Source organism: Physeter macrocephalus, chromosome 11, assembly GCF_002837175.3.
Source record: "Physeter macrocephalus isolate SW-GA chromosome 11, ASM283717v5, whole genome shotgun sequence".
NCBI lineage: Eukaryota > Metazoa > Chordata > Mammalia > Artiodactyla > Physeteridae > Physeter > Physeter macrocephalus.
Window position 1 is genome coordinate 94,336,341 of NC_041224.1, and position 20,532 is coordinate 94,356,872.

General features: G+C 35.7%; 1 protein-coding gene across 2 annotated transcripts in view; it reads right to left on the reverse strand.

Annotated features, from left to right (window-relative positions):
* Positions 1–5,867: 5,867 nt before the first annotated feature.
* The window catches only part of GOLM2 (golgi membrane protein 2), a 99,187-nt gene continuing 84,522 nt past the window's right edge, over positions 5,868–20,532 (reverse strand). Inside the window, exons 9-10 of one of the 2 annotated variants that reach the window (XM_024118266.3) lie at positions 14,748–14,915; positions 5,868–7,979 (exon numbers count right to left, since the gene is read on the reverse strand). In XM_024118266.3, coding sequence (XP_023974034.1) covers positions 7,909–7,979; positions 14,748–14,915 — 239 coding nt within the window. In that variant the 3' untranslated portion in view covers positions 5,868–7,908. The remainder of the gene's footprint in view (positions 7,980–14,747; positions 14,916–20,532) is intronic. The other variant, XM_024118268.3, reaches the window with a different exon arrangement.

Below are 20,532 nucleotides of genomic sequence, written 5' to 3' on the forward strand. Positions count from 1 at the left end.
AGTGGGATTGCTGTGTCATATGGTAATTCTATTTTTAGTTTTTTAAGGAACCTCCATACTGTTCTCCATAGTGGCTGTATCAATTTACATTCCCACTAACAGTGCAAGAGGGTTCCACACCCTCTCCAGCATTTGTTGTCTGTAGATTTTCTGATGATGCCCATTCTAACCGGTGTGAGGTGATGACTCATTGTAGTTTTGATTTGCATTTCTCTAATAATTAGTGATGTTGAGCACCTTTTCAGGTGCCTCTTGGCCATCTGTATGTCTTCTTTGGGCGTGTATCTGTTTAAACTGTTCAAAACTATGCTATATGAAAACATTAAAAATAATCCTATTTACTTATTTATTTATTTATTATTATTATTTTTTGCGGTACGTGGGCCTCTCACTGTTGTGGCCTTTCCCGTTGCGGAGCACAGGCTCCGGACGCGCAGGCTCAGCGGCCATGGCTCACGGGCCCAGCCGCTCCGCGGCATGTGGGATCTTCCCAGACCGGGATACGAACCCGTGTCCCCTGCATCGGCAGGCGGATTCTCAACCACGGCGCCACCAGGGAAGCCCCCTATTTATTATTTAATCACTAAGTAATGTAATACAAGTATCTTGAATCTTCAACAGTCTTTCAGTAGATCCCTTATTCCAGAATATATGGAATATATATTTACCTTTTACCTGATATATAAGGCATGTGCACTTCAGAATCCATTCTAATTAATTCTATCTCTATGAGTTATGTGTTTTTTATCACTCTTATAGCAATTCTGTAAGAAAGTAATATTTATAATAAATATTAAAATATCAGAGCTGTCATCTAGCTCCAATTTTGCAATCACTTGATGGCAATGACCATCTAGAACATAACATGGTCAAAACTAAATTAAATTTTCTCTCAAACCTGTTTCTCAGTGTTCTCCAATTTACAGAATACAGTTTTTCTTTCTTATGTCTAACATCCAATCCATTGTAAATGCACTAATCTAATCCTTTGAAATATATCCTGAATCTAAACACTTTTCATCACCTCAGCTACCTCCCTGGTTCAAGAACCATCATCGCTCACCTGGAATACTGTAACATCGCTCACCTGTAACAGTCTTTAAAGTCTTCCTGCTTCATTCTTTTTTTTTTTTTTTTTTTTGGGGGACGGGGGCCCCTCCCTGTCGCGGACTTTCCCGTTGCGGAGCACAGGACAGGCTCCGGACGCGCAGGCTCAGCGGCCGTGGCTCACGGGCCCAGCCGCTCTGCGGCATGTGGGATCTTCCCGGACCGGGGCACGAACCCGTGTCCCCTGCATCGGCAGGCGGACTCTCAACCACTGCGCCACTAGGGAAGCTCTTCCTGCTTCATTCTTTAACCTCCTTCAATCTTTCCAACACAGTAGTCAGAGTGATCATTTTAAAAGTCTTTATAAATTTTCCATCACCCTTAAAATAAAATCTAACGTCTTTACTATGACATGAAAAACCATTAGCTGACACTTGGCTACCTCATTGACTACATTACCTACCTCTTGCTCTTTGTACTCCAGTCATATTGGCCAACTAACTGTTCTTTGAAAAAGTGTATTTTTGCATAAAGGGCTTTGTATTTGTTGTTTCCTGTGCCTCTAATTCTCTTCCCCCAGACCTGTGCTATTCAATAGCCACTAACCACATGTGGCTACTGAGCACTTGAAATGTGGCTAGTGTGGTGGAGGAAGTTAATTTTTAATTTTATTTGATTTTAATTAACTTAAATTTCAAAATTAATACTTGAGTGACTGCTTAACAATGTTTACATTTAGGGTGATGAAAAAGTTCTGGAACTAGATAGTGGTGATGGCTGCACAACACTGTGAATTTACTTAATGCCACTGAATTGAACATTTTAAATGTAAATGTGCAACAGTAAATTTTATGTGTTTTTTACTACAAGGAGCTGAAAACTTAGGTCCACACAAAACCTGCACACAAATGTTTACAGTAGCTTTATTCATAATTGCCAAAACTTGGAGCAACCAAGATGTCCTTCAGTAAGTGACTGTGTAAAAAAATGGTGATACATCCATACTATGGAATATTATTCAGCTAAAAAGAAATGAGCTATCAAGCCATGAAAGGACATGGATAAATCTTAAATGCATATTACTAAGTGAAAGAAGCCAATCTGAAAAGGCTATATACTGTATGACTGGCTCCAATTATATATACTGTATGACTCCAATTATATGACTTTATGGAAAACTCAAAACTTTGGAGACAGTGAAAAGATAAGCGGTTTCCAGGGGTTTAGGGGTAAGGGAGGAGGAATAAGAGGAACATAAGGGATTTTTAGGGCAGTGAAACGCTTATGATACTATAATGATGGATACATGTCATTATACATTTGTCCAAATCCATAGAGTTAATCCTAACATAAACTAAGGACTTTGGCTGATAATGATGAGTCAATGTTGGTTTATGAATATTAACAATTTTACACTGGTGCAGGATGTTGGTGGGGAAAGCTGTGTGTTTATGTGTGTGTGTGTGTGCGCGTGTGTGTGTGCGCGCGCACGCAGGAATAGGGTATGTGGTGACTTTGCTTTCTATTCCATTTTTCTGTCAAGCTAAAACTGCCCTAAAAAGTAAAGTCTATTTTAAGTATGCTTGGAACCTGAGTATGTAAATATACTTATTCAACTATAAGTTTGATGAACTCTAAATACCAATCAAATATTTTCAGTGGCAATTTAGTGTCCAAAATGAGATGTACTGTAAGTACAAAATATACACTAGATTTCAGATTTAGTACAAAAGAAAGAATGTAAAATATCTCAGTAGTATTCTCTATTGATTACATGTTGAAATGGTAATATTTTTGGTTAAATATCAGAATTTCACCTGTTTTTTAAAGGTGGAGAAAATTTTAAATTACATAGGTGACTTGCATTATTTCTATTAAGTAGTTTTGCACAGGTTATTCAAATGTTCTCACACCACCTCTTCAGAAAGGCCCTCCCTAATTATCCTATCTAAAATAGCACTCTTCCATCACTATTTATTCAGATCTATTTTTCTCATAGCATTTATCACTATGAGTATAGAAAATAATTATCTATCTCTCCTCTGGCATGTAAGCTCCATGAAGGCAGTGACTTTGTCAGTGTTGTATCCCCACTACTCAGAACAGTTACTTAATAAGTTATTAAGTTACTTAATAATAATACTTAATATTAAGAAACTTAATAACTTATTAAGTTACTTAATAAGTTACTTAATAAGTAATTGAAAACATGATCCATGTTCTTTCATGATGGACTCTTTAGGCTTATGTGTTAGGGAATGGAGTGGACAGCATCTTGAGTACTTAACAAATATTTGAAGAATGAATCCCAAATCCACATTTCGGGGTCTCTCAGCATTTCAGCCCTCCATTTCCAAACACTTACAGAACAACTACATTTGTATTTCTTTAAGTTCATTCTATTGCCACCTCCAATCTGCTATTAAACCCATCCAATGAATTTTTCATTTCAGTTATAGTACTTGGCAGTTCTAGAATTCCCATTAAGGTCGGGGAACTCCTGTAAGCTGAGCGGCCAAAAAAAAAAAAAAAAAAAGATAAACACACACACACACAATAGAATTCCCATTACATTTTTTGTAACTTTTGTTTCTGTGCTGAGATTCTCTATCTGTTCACTCATATTTTCATTTAATCTTTGAACATATTTTTAATACCAAAGCCATCTCAATTTTTCTAAATATGGATCACAATTTCTCGTGTCTTTGTACTTCTAGTAGTTTTCCATTGAATACCAGATATTGTATATATCTTGTAGAAATTCTGAATTGTGTTATCTTCTTCTGAAAAGTGATGATTCTTGTTTTAGCAGTTACTTCAGTTACTGAGTGGTCACCTTAAACTAGTGTAGGCTTGGTTTTATGCTTTGTTAGTTCATATCTGTGGAAAGGAGTTTCATAAGTTCTAACTTGGCAGGACTCAGATCTCCATACTCTGTCTCCCATGTCAATGGTGTCAGAGCATGTTAGGGCAGTCTACAGTAGGTCTTACTCTAGGGCATGGTCTTTACTCCTAAGGTGCAACCTTTCTAGCGTTTCAGCTGGATGACACAGTTGTTAAGGAGATTTCCATCTTGGCAGGCCCAGACACCCAATGTCCCTTAGCACTGTTTTTATGCCAACACTGCTTGACCTCTGGTATCTGTTCCATTCTCAAGTTTGTCTCAACTGCTATTCGGTACGCATCAGGTGGTTTTGCTATGGTTATATACAGCCTGTCCTCAGCCATGGACTTGTGGGGACCCCTATATGGATTTCTGGGGCCACTTCTCTGAATTGCTTCCTTCTCTGATGCCCCATCCCATAATTTCCAGTATTTCAGCTGCTCCCCACTGTGATCTCTATCTTCCTGGCTTAGCACTCCAGCCTCTTTACACCACAGGAAGCAGGGTGATTGTGGGGCTTAACTGCTTAAGTTTCCCTTATCTCAGAAATTTCAGTTTTGTGCTACCTGAAAAGAGTTGCTTAATATATCTTGTCCAGTTTTATAGTTGCTCCTAATCCAGGAAGGCTAGGTAAGTTACTAAATCATAGCCAGAAGCAGAAGTCTCCCTTCCCTCAGATTTTTTGAAGTGGAACTAAGGAAAGAGGAGCAGCCCCTCAGGTGGCAAAACTAGGAAAACATGACCTGCTAGAAATCTTGGTTAGAGCTTTGAGCAGGGGAGCTGGTCTGACAGAATGAAGAACAGGTAGAGGGAAGCAGAAATGAGAGTTGGTGAAACAAGTTGGCAGCATTCAAGTCCTTGTTTCATTTGTCTTCAAGTCCAGGAGACACCTGCCCTATATGCAGTTTGCTTACATGGACCATTAAATTCCCCCTTTTTTTCTGGGATAGTTGGTTTAATTTTCATTTGGAACCCTTAGCGAGGAGAGTCTTTTAAAAGGAACTAGATGTAGTCCAATTAGAACTGAATGTTGATGGCCCACGTGTGATGTTAAGACTCAGTAACCTAAACTTTGGAAATGTATTCGTGTCACACTGTTTGTCTTATTAAATCCATATGGTAAGACATGTGAAAGAACGGAAGTTTCCAAGGTCAGCCATTATGGGAAGTGACTACCTCCCTCATGTTTTTGTTTTTATTTTTATTTTTAACATTCTCTGCCCTCATATTCTAGCAAATTTTGTTGTTACAGGATGATACAAATGAGAAGTCAAAAAGTCATACAATCTTATTTTTTTAAATAAAGGTATATGTTTGAGAAATGACTTTGAAGTCATATTTACATTTTTCCTGGAACCATCTTCCCATGTATATTTTATATGCTGCATATTCTCTTTATGGGTCAGTAACAAATACCTAAACTTACGAGGTTCTCCCTAATCTTACCCCTTCCATACCTCTTTAGCCTCATATCTCTTCTCCTTGCTCATGATACTCTAGCCTCACAACTGCAATGTTTCAGTTATGTGAAAACCTGATTATTTGGAACTTTATAGACCTTGGAACCTTGGAACTTTGTTTTATTTATAATAGCTCTTATCACTATTTAAAATTATCTGATTCAAGTATTTACCTGTATATTGTCTGACTGCTCCCACTTGAATGTAAGCTCCATGAGAACAGAAACCTGGTCTACCTTATTTACTACAGTATTCTTACTACCTAGAACAACGCTGGGCACATAGGAAGCACTCAAAATTTGTTGAATAAACTAGCATTACAGTAAACAGTGCTAGTGTAAAAATTTCTGCCATTCTAGTTTAGCTTAGCTTAAAATGAATTCTAAATTTACTCAAATTTTAGTGTTAAAATCTAACGATTTGCATCACATGAGTGTGATGTGTGTATATGTATCAGAATCGGCAAAATAGTAATACAAGTTTAATTTTTAATTTATTAGAACCCAGTAAGTGATGGTTTTAAAAGCAGAGTTTCCATCAAATTAACACTTAATTCAGGGCAAAAATACATTTAAAAAACGTAAATCTTAAGGCAGAAGTAACACGTTATAAAACCAGCATGTCTAATACAGACTGTAGAATGTCAGAGTTTTAAGAGATTCACATAGTATTTTATAGCACTAAAATGTTAATACAGTCAAAAATATCATCAATTGATCCAAGATTTCTCAGTTTATAAAATGTCTAGACTGCTAATTGAAGAAATTTTGCTGTGTAAGTAATAGCTACCATATAACCAAGTGATTGTTTTTATGACAAAGGAACTAAGGCAGGAAATTTCATGGTTTTCATTTGTAAAGATTTTACAGTATTAAATATAAAGTATTACTAGGAATTTGTTTTAGATTCATCTTCCCACCCTAACCTCCCAAAGGTGTACATCAATTTCCTTTAACTCCACTTAAAAAAATTCTGTGAACTATCATACATATTCATTATAGGCCTGACTCTACTCACAGCAAAACCATGAATTACTAACTTTGATATGGTAGAAAAAACAATTTTAGTAAATCACTACATCTTTTCTGGGTTGCTAAATAATTTTAAACTGAAGTCTAAGAATTTTTGCACCTCCAATAATTGAACAACCTTTTTTTTTTAAAATCTCTGTAAGTTTGAATTTTGACTAGAACCTGAGTACAGGGGGGAAAAAAAAGCATCTCATGGTCATGTGCAATTAACAGTAGCCCTTCTGAAACACAGAGTTAACAAGCTTAAATTTCTCATGATCAAAACCTTTTATTTGGGGGGAGGGGGATAAGATTTAAAAGTTCTTTCAATCAGAAAACAAGGATTAGCTAGCTTACACGTTCTACTGAAGAGTGTCAAAAAGGACAAATGCATTTAAAATAATTTTGTAAGTCTAGCAAATATGAGGTTTATGGGTTCTTAACTAACATATTAAGTAAATACAAACGTTCTTCATCTTTATTACAAACTTTTAAGCTATTTTAATAAAATGGCTGTAGATCTCACTGTACTTCTACTTATCTGTGCATTAATAAAAATCTGTTAAAATTGCTTATTTAATACTTCTGAAAAAGTCTAGTCAAATAAGATCACTAAAACTACCAGAGACGCTCTGAAATACTGATGGCAAATTCATTTCAAGGTTGATTTAGCCTCTTTCAGAATCTGGCATTTAAATCATTAATATCTTCACCAACTTTAACTCTGAAAATATAAAAATTTTAGCCAGTAATGGTTAAACAGTACTGGTGTTACCTGAAAAAATAAAAATTGAAAATACATAATCAATCATGCATTTCACGATTTCATGAACTAAGTAAGGTATAACTCATAAATATTGTTATATCTTTACAGGTTATCTCAGCTTTCATCAGGCCTTAGCTGAAAGCTTATTTGCCGAAACACATCATAACTCATGTAAAATAAAAAGAGTAGGGAAGTGATTTTGCACATTGCTGCCCAGTGTTTGGCGTCCAGGTTCCCCTCTCTTTCATGCGACTATTCTAGGTATGATTCCTTGAACAGCATGAGATGAGGGGTGGATAGAACAGAACACCTGTTGGACTAACAAGCATATATTAGTGTATAAAAAGTTTTCCAGTTGAATAATTGTTCTCTTTGTGGTTATGCTATGTGCAACATATAAACTGTACAATCATTTTTCCTGTTTGTCTATTTGTGGAAAGAATTAGCTCAATAAAATGTAAAATATACATTAGTTTGCTTTAAATGCAAAGATTACAGTTTTGCTTACTTTGTTTTTGGCTCAACTGTAACAAAACCCCAAAGTCTCTGCTTTAATAATACAATATGAAAAGTTCACATATGTACATGGGTACATTCTTTCATTTAAAATTTTCCTTATATCTATCTCAATGTATCTTTACAACTGATACAACTGATCTTTACAACAAAAGTCAAAATCGACAAAGTAGAAATGATTCCATTTTACAGCACTTTAGGTTTTCTAAAGTTTTCCTTTACGGCTTAAAGGGCATCATTGAAACGTTGCTTTCCATAGTCTGCAGGATCCATTTGAAGTTCTTGTTCTTCATCATCTGTAAGGAAGATAATCAGGTATCAAGAATATTATTTTTAAAATCACTTACAGAAATCCAATCAAATAATCTCTCTCTCTCTTCTTTTTTCCCCTCAGCCTTAATGTAGTTTTCTACTCGTTATCTTACACCTTCTGTAAATGCTGTTCTGTTTCTTAGTTGCTTGGCAAATGAGTGAAAAGTCTGTAACTGTTTTGGAAAATCACTTAATTTTAACAAATCTTTTGATGATAGAGAAAAAACAAAGAAGGGAAGGAAGAAAAGAAGAAAGGGGGGGAGAGAGAAAGGAAAGAAGAAAGAAAGGAAGAAGGGAAAAGAAAAGAAAGAGGATGAAAGAAAGAAGTAGAGCTAGATAGTTAGCAAAGCTCTAGGATTCCACAAGCACTGAGAAATTGATCCTTTTATGTAAATATATTATTTCTATACAGATGAAAGTTAGTCCTTTAAATTAAAGCTTTGGTAGAAATCGTTCTTTATACATTTTCATGCCTTTAAAAACCAAACATTTTTTCTAATAGTAAAATTAATCCATAGTCATCAAGTAAAAATTAGAAAATAAAAGAAAAATAAAAGTTACTCATGATCCCCAAATTTAGCGTTTTAGTGAATTTCTTTGCTATTCTGCAAATAGCTTACCAGCAACTTCCTAAGTGGAGTATGTTAAAAAACAACCTTTTCTTTACCGAAAAGAAAAAAACTATCACACAATATTATTAGACACTAACATCCTCAAAGTCACTTTGAGTAGCTATACTAAACGACTCCATATAGTGCTTCAGAGTTCGACTTATTTGGCTATTGACAGGTTTTTCTGGGTCCTTCCTTGCTATCACCTGTCACTTCACTACTCTCAGCTTAACTATCAACAACAATTCTTCTCTTCCTTTCTAATTTTATAGTTATTTCTATCTTCAAGTTTTGAAATAAGACTGCTCAGAGTATTAAAATTAGTATTTTAATTAGAGCTTAAGAGGCTCCCTTTTTAGTACATGGTTTTTAATGACATCTTTTGGCTCCTCCACAGCCTTAAAAATAACTTTTGTTACTTTCTGGTTCACAGTTACAATTACCCAATAGGTTCGTTTTTGATAGATTGAAGTATTACTATCATAACTGTCTGGGTATGTATTTTAAAGAAGGGTTGGATTCCAAATTCATATGTATACTATAGCTATCTCCAATCTATTCTTTTAGGTTTGATAGGTTTTCCACTCTCAGCTTCTCTAGTATATTCTATGGTAACATTTTGTTCAAGAAAGATGCCATGTGGTGTTATGTACTCTGTACGTGTATTTGTATGTACCATGTAGTGTATGTACTATGTATTAACTTTCCATAATGATGTGTTCTTATTTCTTCTTTACATTTAGTTATTAGAAATGCCAAACAAACCAACTTTCTCTCACCTTTCAATAACTTTCCTATTAAATTTATAGAAATTCTCTTTTAGAATTGCAGGCAATCATTCTTCATATTCTAGCAAATTGATCTCATATTTTTAACACTGTAATTCAATAGCAATGATAACCCCAAATCTGTTAGGTGCAAAGGCTGAAATTACATCCATAATCACATTTGTATTTCGAAAATATACTAATCATTCTCTTATCAAAGAACTCTTCGTACTTTAAAAAATTATCTTGGTTTTAAAAGGAAAATAATCACTGGCACCTCTCCAGAAAGCTCTCCTTAGGACCCATGTTATGGGACCTCACCGTATGGCTATAAACACTTCTTTTAGGACTTTAGTAATTAAATGAAGACAGTCAGCATGGAGCAGTGGGAAAAACTACTATATAAAGGAGAATTTCTAGAAATGTACAGGAAAGTTATTCAAAGGAAAAAATGATGCTATTTTTTGAGATTTTTAAATAAATAATTGTAAAGAGAAAACAAGATAACAGCAAAGGTCTAGGAACAGAAAAACAGAACCCTAGTCCTGGCTCAGGCACTTAACAAACATGATCTAGTTCCTAAATCTCTTTAGACTTCTAATTACCTTCTCGGTAGACTAGGGTAACAACTATTTTTCCAACTTCAAAGTAAATTAATGCATAGGAAGGCAGTCTTTACTTCCGAAGTCCTCTATAAATATAAGGAGGAGTATGTTGGTTTTATTAATTTATACTCTTTAGCAAAGTTTTAATATGGTGCCTTCACATTGCTTTTTCATAATTTCATAGGACTTCTGATTCCCTTTTTCTTACATTGAGCTATCATTTACATTAACTAGAGTCCACTTTCAGTGTAGCTATTCTAACCAGAATTCAAGTTTCTACCAACAACCTCTTTGCATTTATCTATGACAAAATTACCTAACCAAATCCGATATACAATAACAGCCACTAAATATAATTATATGGACTAATATTTTATTTCATTTTACAAAGAAGCAAAATCTGTAAATAACTCATCAACATAAAGTGACTATTAAATATAAAGATATTTATAATTTATCAAATAATTTCTAAATTCCCTCTTAAGTCAAGAAAGGACCACCTCCATAAAGCAAGCTCTACCAAGCAAGAATGCCTTGGGGAAATAAGGCAGTGAGCCTCCATTAAAATGTATAAATTAATCCACAGGCCAAAGTGCAATTGTCCTCTAAGGCAGGCAACCGAGGGAAAAAACTCTATACTTTTACTTTAAAAAAAATTATTTTATTCAACATTTACACAGTGCTTACAGTGTGAAAGATCCTGTTCTAAGTGCTGAATAAATATTTAAATCATATAATCCACATAACAATTGTTGAGTTAGGTAACTATATTTATCCCTATTTTACAGATGAGGATTTCAAGGCATAGCGGTATAGGTAATTCACAAGGTCACAGAGCTAGTAAGTGGTGGAGCTAGGATTAAAATCTAGGCAGTCTGGCTCCAGAATCGAGGCACTTAGGCACCATGCTAAACTTCCTTCCATAGATATACTTAGTAATGTGCATTTCATATTCTATTAAACAAACTTGGAACTCCTATGGGATTAAAGATAAGAGTAAAGGGAATTTGTAAACATCCATATCCTTTTTATAATAAAGAATGAATTAAAAGATATACCTATCAGATGTGTAGTGTTTCCAGACTTAATCTTTTAGTTAACCTTTTCATTGGATCACTAGCAGAAGTCAGGGAAAAAATGTTTACACCAATGTAAATAAAATAATATTTCTTTTAGGATGCTTCAGGAAACCAGGAATTAAAAATCAAAATAAACCAGGATTGTAAACACAGGAAAAACAGGCTTCACTTAATTCTACAGAAAACACGCTGCAGGCAGTACTGACCCAAATGATCAATATGCACAAACAGGCATCAGAGATAAAGCTGGAATGCTTTAACTCCCTATTGGCAGAGATGCTGTCAAAGCCTCCATTTCATAATCCAGAATTTCGGAGACCAAAGTCAGTGTCTTTAGCTGAAGCTAGAACCTCAGTCCTGCAGCTGGAATGTCTAATACTAGGGACCTAACAGCTTGAGAAAAAACAAAACAAAACAAAAAAACACAACTGCTTCTAATAGCAGGGAGAGCAGAGCAGAGCCCCTACTGGTGGAAACATTAAAGTGCTTCTGAAGTGCATGCTTCAATTTTTGAAATCTCTGGCTGCAGAGTTTCAATGGGAGCATAAAGTTTCCACTTTTCTTTCTAGGGTTTGGGGGAAGATGTTATTTTAGGCATGCTGAAATATGAAACACATTTGTCCCTAATACTTGTGTTACAGTGAATCCACTATGAATGTGACCACAAAATTTTAGAACTAAGAAGGATCATCTATGTATTCTCATTCAACACCCTTACATTACAGATGAAGAAATGGTGGCCCGGAGAGTATAAGTGACTAGAAAAGCAATACACAGCTGGTCTCCTAATTCTAAGGCTAATGGTTTTTTCCACTCTACTGCCTGCTGTCACTGCAAGTGCAAATTGACCTAGGAACCCAACCATTATTTTTACACTGAAGCTATGAAGAAATGCTTTTAAATACTCTAACTTAATAATAAACATTTGGAATACATATTGTTGATAAACTAGGGAAGAACCATAATTCTCCCTCCCCACTTTTTTTTTTTTTTTTTTTTTTTTCGGTACGGGGGCCCTCCCCTGGTGTGGCCTCTCCCGTTGCGGAGCACACTGTCGTGGCCTCTCCCGTTGCGGAGCACAGGCTCCGGACGCGCAGGCCCAGTGGCCATGGCTCACGGGCCCAGCTGCTCCGTGGCACGTGGGATCTTCCCGGACCGGGGCACGAACCCGTGTCCCCTGCATCAGCAGGCGGGCTCTCAATCACTGCAACACCAGGGAAGCCCCCTCCCCACTTTTTAGACAGTTAATACTATACCTAAAGAATCTCTGAAAACATGTTTAAAATTATTTGGTATTAAATATCCAAGTCTCCAGTATTCCTTTTTAGTCAGTTCACCCAAACTTCTCTCTCTGTATTTGCTGGAGCAGATGTTCTTATAGCTTTCTGTTCCCTATGATAAAGGAGTCCCTTGGTAGCTGCACTATCCTGCTGCTATCATCTAGTGAACCTCAAAATGGGATAAAAAATGTTAAATGGCAACCTCCAGCTCAAGTAAGATTAACTTGCAAATGTGGAAACCCCCAAATTTAACCATCCCCTCCCTACTTCATTGAGAATATCATCTTAGGTCATTTCCTTATATTCCTTAGAATCAATGGATTTATTCTCTTGTGAAAGGAAAAGGAGGGGTTGCATGAGGGTGCTGGGGACCTAAAGTAGAAAGTGGCAATGAGAACTAGGGGTGGGAGAGGGAGAAGAGCATAGGAAAGAGAGAGAAGGCACTGAAGATAAATGTGTCTATTATGGATAAAAATCATAAAAATATCAAATGAGAATTTTGTGATAAAAGTCATCAATATTAAGATAGCCAAAATATAAGAAATAATTTTCAATATCACTGAAATTAATTGTTCTAATAAAACCCTCAATATTATACAATGAGATGATAGAAGCTTCTATGAAAGAAAAACAGAGAATGTTTAAAGTGTAAACCAAGCAAGATTATAAGACCAGAAGTTAATGGGTTATTAACCTAGTCACAGTTGTAAGAATAAAAACTCAATGAGAAAGGCATAAAATGATCAGTTAACAGTATTTATCAAGGGCCCTAGATACGCTAAGGACTACTGTGGGGGTGGGGGCTGAATATGAAGGCAGAAAAGGATGCAAACAAAATAGAAGCAAAATAAAGGAAAATTCCTGCCCTCCAAGAGCTTACAATCTAATTGATGATATGAAATACATGCATGAAAAAGCCTTAAAACTAAGTTATAAATAATTGCAAATAAATATAATCCAAACAAATTACAAAAGCAATGAGAAAGAAATGGTAAGATTTATGAAAAATGGATGAGATTGTAGAAAAATGGATGAGTACAATTTTTTCATTGATACCAAAATGTGTTTGAAAATTTCTCATTAACATATCCATATATAACTCCTAGCATTTATTAATCTCTTTCTAATCCAATAACCATTCTTCCCAAACTAGAATGTACTAACAAAATAATGCCTAGGTGGAAGTCAGAGTCTCTAGTTTTCCTTTTTCTATTAACTATGTAGTATTCTAGGACAACTATATTTTCTTCTGAGTTTTACAGAAACAATTCTTGTCAGGAACCTAAATAAAACTTAATTACTTTAAAAAGAGTTAAGGAAGAAATCAAGACAGGTTACATTGAAAAATATTTCATGCAACGTATTATAAACTTGAATACTTCACACATTAAGTTCATAATCAATTTTTATAGAAAAGAGAAAAAGCTCCATAAATGCTACGATATAAGCAGGCAGAAAACAGGCCTAAGAACTTGCAATAAAGCAACATACTCTGATATGCATGCGTGGGTAGGGGTGCATGCACACAAGTAGATTCTGAACTTTCTCTAAGTTAAAAGTTCAGAAGGAACACAGTTAACAAGGAAAATATGTTGAATCTGTGTATTAAACACAAAACAGACAAATCTTCACAAACTGATTGTTTAGTATAAATTTTAAGCCTCTCAGAACAAATTTCAAAAACAGCCTTCCTATGCTGAATCATTAGTGAAGTAATCTTATCTTCAGTGTGGACGAGACCATTCCCTTTGTGGCTGTCTGGTTAATATCTGTACTTAGAATGATGAAATGCTTTCAGATGAGAAATTGGAAAAGATTTTTTTCTGGGAGTATTTGCCTTAGGTAAAGTCTAGAGCCATTTTAAACAATTTAATTCTAAAATTTCTGAAGAGTCTGAGTTTCAAATTGTAACTATAAACACTAATACATATCACATAATAACTAAAAATGAAAAAAATTAAAATGATTTATTTAAAGGTCTACAAATATCACTGTCATAAAATTGTTTTCAAAATACAATTGAAAAACTGCACAGAACCTCTCTGTATTAAGACTGTACTGCTGATGGGCTTCCCTGGTGGCGCAGTGGGGCTTCCCTGGTGGCGCAGTGGTTGCGCGTCCGCCTGCCGATGCAGGGGAACCGGGTTCGCGCCCCGGTCTGGGAAGATCCCACATGCCGCGGAGCGGCTGGGCCCGTGAGCCATGGCTGCCGAACCTGCGCGTCCGGAGCCTGTGCTCCGCAACGGGAGAGGCCACAGCAGAGGGAGGCCCGCACACCACAAAAAAAAAAAAAAAAAAAAAAAAAAAAAGACTGTACTGCTATTAAGTGGGGAAAATTCTACACAAATTCAACCAAAAAACTTAGAGGTGGGTTTCACGGTCACAGCATGGAGGCCAGGCCCACGCTCACCTTGGACGTCTTCCTCTCCACCATCACCATCTTCTTCCTCATTGTAAGCCAGCTCAGCCTGCTTGTCTGCCTCATACTCACCTACGTTACCATCATCCCCATTATAATCCGCCAGTTTAGAGCCATGCTGCGGATCAACAGGGGATTCATTCTCATCAAAGAATCGGCCTGTGAAGTAGGTAGAGGATTAATTCAAGAGTGAAGAGAGAAGAAAAGAAGGGACCTATACTGGAGGTAGACCAGAAAGTAGACAAGTGAAACCTGGCAATTTTCAGGATACTGGTTATAAAAAAAGGATATACTTTCTGAAGGTTATCCAAGATAAAAGGAAATAAGAATGAAAACCGAAAATAATTTTATTTAAGAATTTCTCTTTTGTGTTAATTCCAGTACTTGCTGCTTAAGGTTTGAATGTTTTCTTAAAGAAAAGGGTACAATTTTCAGAATTGTTTTCCTAATAACCAACAACTTCTCTGATAGAAGTATTTGTCTAATTTAACACTTTAGGAGAAGAATAAATAATTTTATTACTAGATACAATACATATTTGAAATCTGTAGTCATTTACTGCTTTGTGAAATATCACTTTCCACGAACAATTTTGATAACTTTTCTTATCAGAATAAATGATTACTGTGTAGGCTAGTTTCTTTTTGGAAAATAAGACAAACTAACATATTGGAGGGCTATTTTAAGTTTCTTCACTAACAGTGATTCACTATAGTCATGGATTTCCAAGGAGGGATGGCAAAGAGAGTAAACTATCAGAATCCCTAGTGGTATGTGTTTTGAAAAACATCCCAAGTAATTCTGATTTATTCTTTCTCATTTCCTGAGCCATATTTCTAAAAGTCAATGACAGAGGAAGCTGAAGAAAGTTGACCAACATGAGGCTGTTATATTATACACATTCATAGCAATTAGAAATCAAGAAGAGCAACAGACATAACACCTACTGTAGAAAGCTATTCAACAATATTCAACAAAGGGACATTGAAAATAAAAATACTAGGCAAACTAAGGTGTGACTCACAACACAAGTTAAACTCTATTTTGACACTGAAGTGGCAAAAAAGTAAATTTTAGTAAATCCCTAAAATATGAATAACATTAACTTACTGATGATGTAAGAATTTAAGACTTTTTTAGAAATTATAAACACTTTCTATGATAGGTTTAAAATTTTTCTAATTATATTTTTAAAATTCACATTGCAATGAGACAAACTTCCTCTGCTTGGAAAGAAAAGTTAAGTACAAAGAGAAAGAATTATGGAGGTACTGGTCAATTCTACAGATGGCTCACCACATCATCAGACCAATATATTTCTAATTGCTGTGTAAAGAGTCATTCAGGAAATATCAAAATATATAAACAGCTTACAACTCAATATCAAAAACACAAACAACCTGATTAAAAAGTGGGCTGAATAAACATTTTTCCAAAGAATACATACAGATGGCCAACAGGCACATGAAAAGATGCTCAACAACGCTAATTATTAGAGAAATGTAAATCAAAACCACAATGAGGTATTACCTCATACCAATCAGAATGTCTATCAAAAAGTCTATAAATAATAAATGCTGGAAAGGGTGTGGAGAAAAGGGAATTGTTGTGCACTGTTGGTGGGAATGTAAATTGGTGCAGCCACTGTGGAAAACAGCATGGGACTTCCTTAAAAAACTAAAAATAGGGCTTCCTGATGGCACAGTGGTTAAGAATCCACGTGCCAATGCAGGGGACATGGGTTCGAGCCCTGGTCCGGGAAGATCCCACATGCCATGGAGCAACTAAGCCTGTGTGCCACAACTACTGAGCCTGCACTCTAGAGCCCACGAGCCACAATTACTGAGCCAGCATGCTGCAACTACTGAAGCTCGTGCGCCTAGAGCCTGTGCTCCACAACAAGCCACAATGAGAAGCCTGTGCACCACAATGAAGAGTAGCCCCCACTTACCACAACTAGAGAAAGCCTGTGTGCAGCCAACGAAGACTCAACACAGCCAAAAATAAATAAAACAAAATAAATTAATTAATTAAAAACCCTAAAAACTAAAAATAGGGCTTCCCTGGTGGCACAGTGGTTAAGAATCTGCCTGCCAATGCAGGGGACACGGGTTCAAGCCCTGGTCCTGGAAGATCCCACATGCCGTGGAGCAACTAAGCCTGTGCGCCACAACTACTGAGCCTGCGCTCTAGACCTCACGAGCCACAACTACTAAGCCCGCGCGTGTGCCACAACTACTGAAGCCTGTGCACCTAGAGCCCGTGCTCTGCAACAAGAGAAGCCACCGCAATGAGAAGCCTGCGCACTGCAACGAAGAGTAGCCCCCGCTCACCACAACTAGAGAAAGCCCGCATGCAGCAACGAAGACCCAAGGCAGCCTAAAATAAATTAAAAAAATAAAACAAAACAAAAAAACCCCCTAAAAATAGGGACTTCCCTTGCAGTCCAGTGGTTAAGATTCTGCACTCCCAATGCAGGGGGCACAGGTTTGATCCCTGGTCGGGGAACTAAGATCCCACATTTGGCACGATGTGGCCTAAAAAAACCCCACAAACTACCATATAATCCAGCAATTTCAGTCTTGGGTATATATCTGAAGAAAATGCAAACACTAATTCAAAAAGATACATGTACCCCCCAATGTTCATAGCAGTATTATTTACAAGAGCCAAGATATGGAAGCAATCTAAGTGTCCATCAATAGATGAATGGATAAAGAAGATGTGGTATATATATATACAATGGAATACTACTTAACCATAACAAAGAATGAAAATTTTGCCATTTGCAACAACATGGATGGACAGGGAGGGTATTATGCTTAGTGAAATAAGTCAGACAGAGAAAGATACATACTGTATGTTATCACTTATACGTGGAATCTAAAAAATAAAACAAACTAGTGAATATAACAAAACAAAAACAGACTTGCAGATACAAAGAACAAACTAGCAACAATGAAGACCCAACGCAGCTAAAAATAAATAAATTTAAAAAAAAAAAAGAACAAACTAGTGGTTACCAGTGGGGAGAGAAAAGGGGGGAGGTGCAAGATAGGGGTAGGAGATTAAGAAGTACAAAGTACTACATATAGAATAAATAAGCTATAAGGATATATTGTCCAACACCGGGAATAGAGCCAACATTTTATAATGTTAAATGGAGCATAATCTATAAAAATTTTGAATCATCATGTTGAACACCTGAAAATAATGTAATATTGTAAATCAGCTATACCACAAAAAAAAAATAGTCAATCAGGAAAATAGTTAAAGAACAAATCATACTCACATAGGCTTTTTTTTGGCGGGGGGGGCAGTTTACAACAGGAGACTGAAGTAAATGGGGATAATAAAAAAGAGCATAAAGTCATCTTAAATCTATTCTAGAATAGAGTTGGGTATGTACAATAAATAAATGGAAAAGTTGATAAAACAGAGTTAGAGAAAAGAAATGGATATACAAGAGTTAAGAAGGAAAAAGAGTAACAAGAGAAGACGAGGTAAGCTATTTGTGAGAAAGACCCTGTCTCCTAATGATAGTAATACAAAACAAAACATTTTGGTGTCTTTTATTATTACCTGTTATTCTAATGATAAAATAAATGATGCCAATGTAAGAAAGAAAAAAGGGAGATTTACAGAAATCTACATTTTCTTTTTTAAATATGCAATATTATGGACAAAATACCTGGAGCAGTTAAATCATCTTTATGCAATGTAAAATTGCTGTTTTAAATATATAAACATTTTAATATGGTAGTTACTAATGAGTTTCTCAAAGTACACTATTTCCTCCAAGAAAATATTTTCATTTTTTATGAGAATTATGAAATATAGAAGACCAAAAAATTAGTCTAAAAAGTTATTGCAAATATAGTTAATTTAACTAATATTATAAGACATGGTATATTAATCAAAGAAATGGTCGACCTGTACCTATTATAATATTCCAACAGAACCATTTACAAAGTTTCTTCTCTTTTTTTTAAAGATGTTTGGTGTTCTGACTAGCCTGAATTCAGTCATAAAATTTCCATACTACAATTACAGTGACCTACAGAGATAATAAGAAAATCACTAACAAGAATGGATGACCACAATAGTAATTCATACAGTACAATAGACAACAAGAGACAAAAAAACAGGGCCAACTACATAAAATTGCCAGTCAAGTTGGGGATATCAAACTTCACAGTAGACAGTGAATGAATATGGCTATATAAATAAAATGCATGATGCTGATCAATATAACTGACTGCTAAATTATATAATTATTAGGCATCATATTTGCAAAAAACTATAAAAGGGAGAAATCAGTATGGGTTAGAGCTAGAAAGGAAGGTTTCAAAAAAGAGGCAATCAGGTTGCTATAGTGTAGTGGTTATCATGTTTGCCTCACAAAAAAAGAGCCAAATATATTGGACCATGACAGAGAGAAGGAAAGGAGCATTCAAATAAGAACGAAGATGGAGTATTCAGGAGACAGCAAAGAGATTAATTTGACTGAATTTATATTAGAAAGCAGAAAGATGAAGTATGAAAGATGAAGTTTGAATTGGGAATAATTATGGAAGACCTTTAAAGTCAGAGATTTTTAAAAGACTTCCTATATCTACTTCACAAGGTCATTGTACACTGCAAAGAAAGGCTTGTCTTCAGGACTGGTCCTTGGCTTGATTGTGGGAGATAACTTCTGAGCACTTGAGCCATGCTTACCAGTTTGATTGGACAAATTTATCCTAATGAAGTGATTCATGGTGAATATTTGTTTTTGCTAGGTGGAGGAAGGCAGGTCTAGAGTCTGAATAGCTGACCTCAGTCACATGGGCACTACACGTCTACATGAGGATACTACATGAATGGCCCCCAATAAAAACTCTGGACACCAAGGATCACATGAGCTTCCCTGCTTGGCAACACTTCACATGTGTTTTGTCACACTTCTTTGCTGGAGACTGGAAGGAGATACCTGGAAGCTTACATCTGCTTTTTCCTGGACCTTGCTCCATGAGGCTTTCCATCTACCAATTTTAATCTCTGTCCTTCTGCTGTACTAAACTATGAGTATTATAACTCCTCTGGGTCCTGTGAACTCTTCTATTGAATCATCAAGCCTCAGGGTGGTCTTGGGGGACTCCCAACACAGCATCTTAATATATCTGTTCTGCAACTTGCTTTATTCCCTCCACATTATGCTTCTGAGATTTATCCACGTTGATAAATGTAGCTTTATTCATTTATTTTAACTCTTATGTGATCCCACTGTATGTCTGGTACATACACCTTGATATTATCATACTGATGAGTATTTGTTTTCAATTTTCAATGTAATAAACAATAAATATTCCTGTACACGCCTCCTTATATATAAGAACATTTGTAGGTAACATATTAGGTGCTAAATTGCATGGTATGTACAACTTCTCACTCTTATGATCAATCTTTTGATTAACAAAAGTTCTTAATTTTAATAAAGCCCAATTTATCATCTTTTTCATTTATGGTTAGCTTTTTTGGGGGCTTATCTGGTTTTAGAAATCTTTGCCTACTCCATATCATGAATATATTCTCCTGTTTTCCTCCAGAAGTTTTATTAGCTTAAAATTTTAAATCTGCAATCTATCTTGAATTTAATTCTGTGTATTGTGTGAGATAGGGGAGCCAAGGTTATTATTTTTCCATTTGGCTATCCAACCGACCCAGTACTATTTATTGAAAAGACTATCCTTCCCCCCATTGCATTGCAGTATCAACTCTGTCATAAATCAAGTGA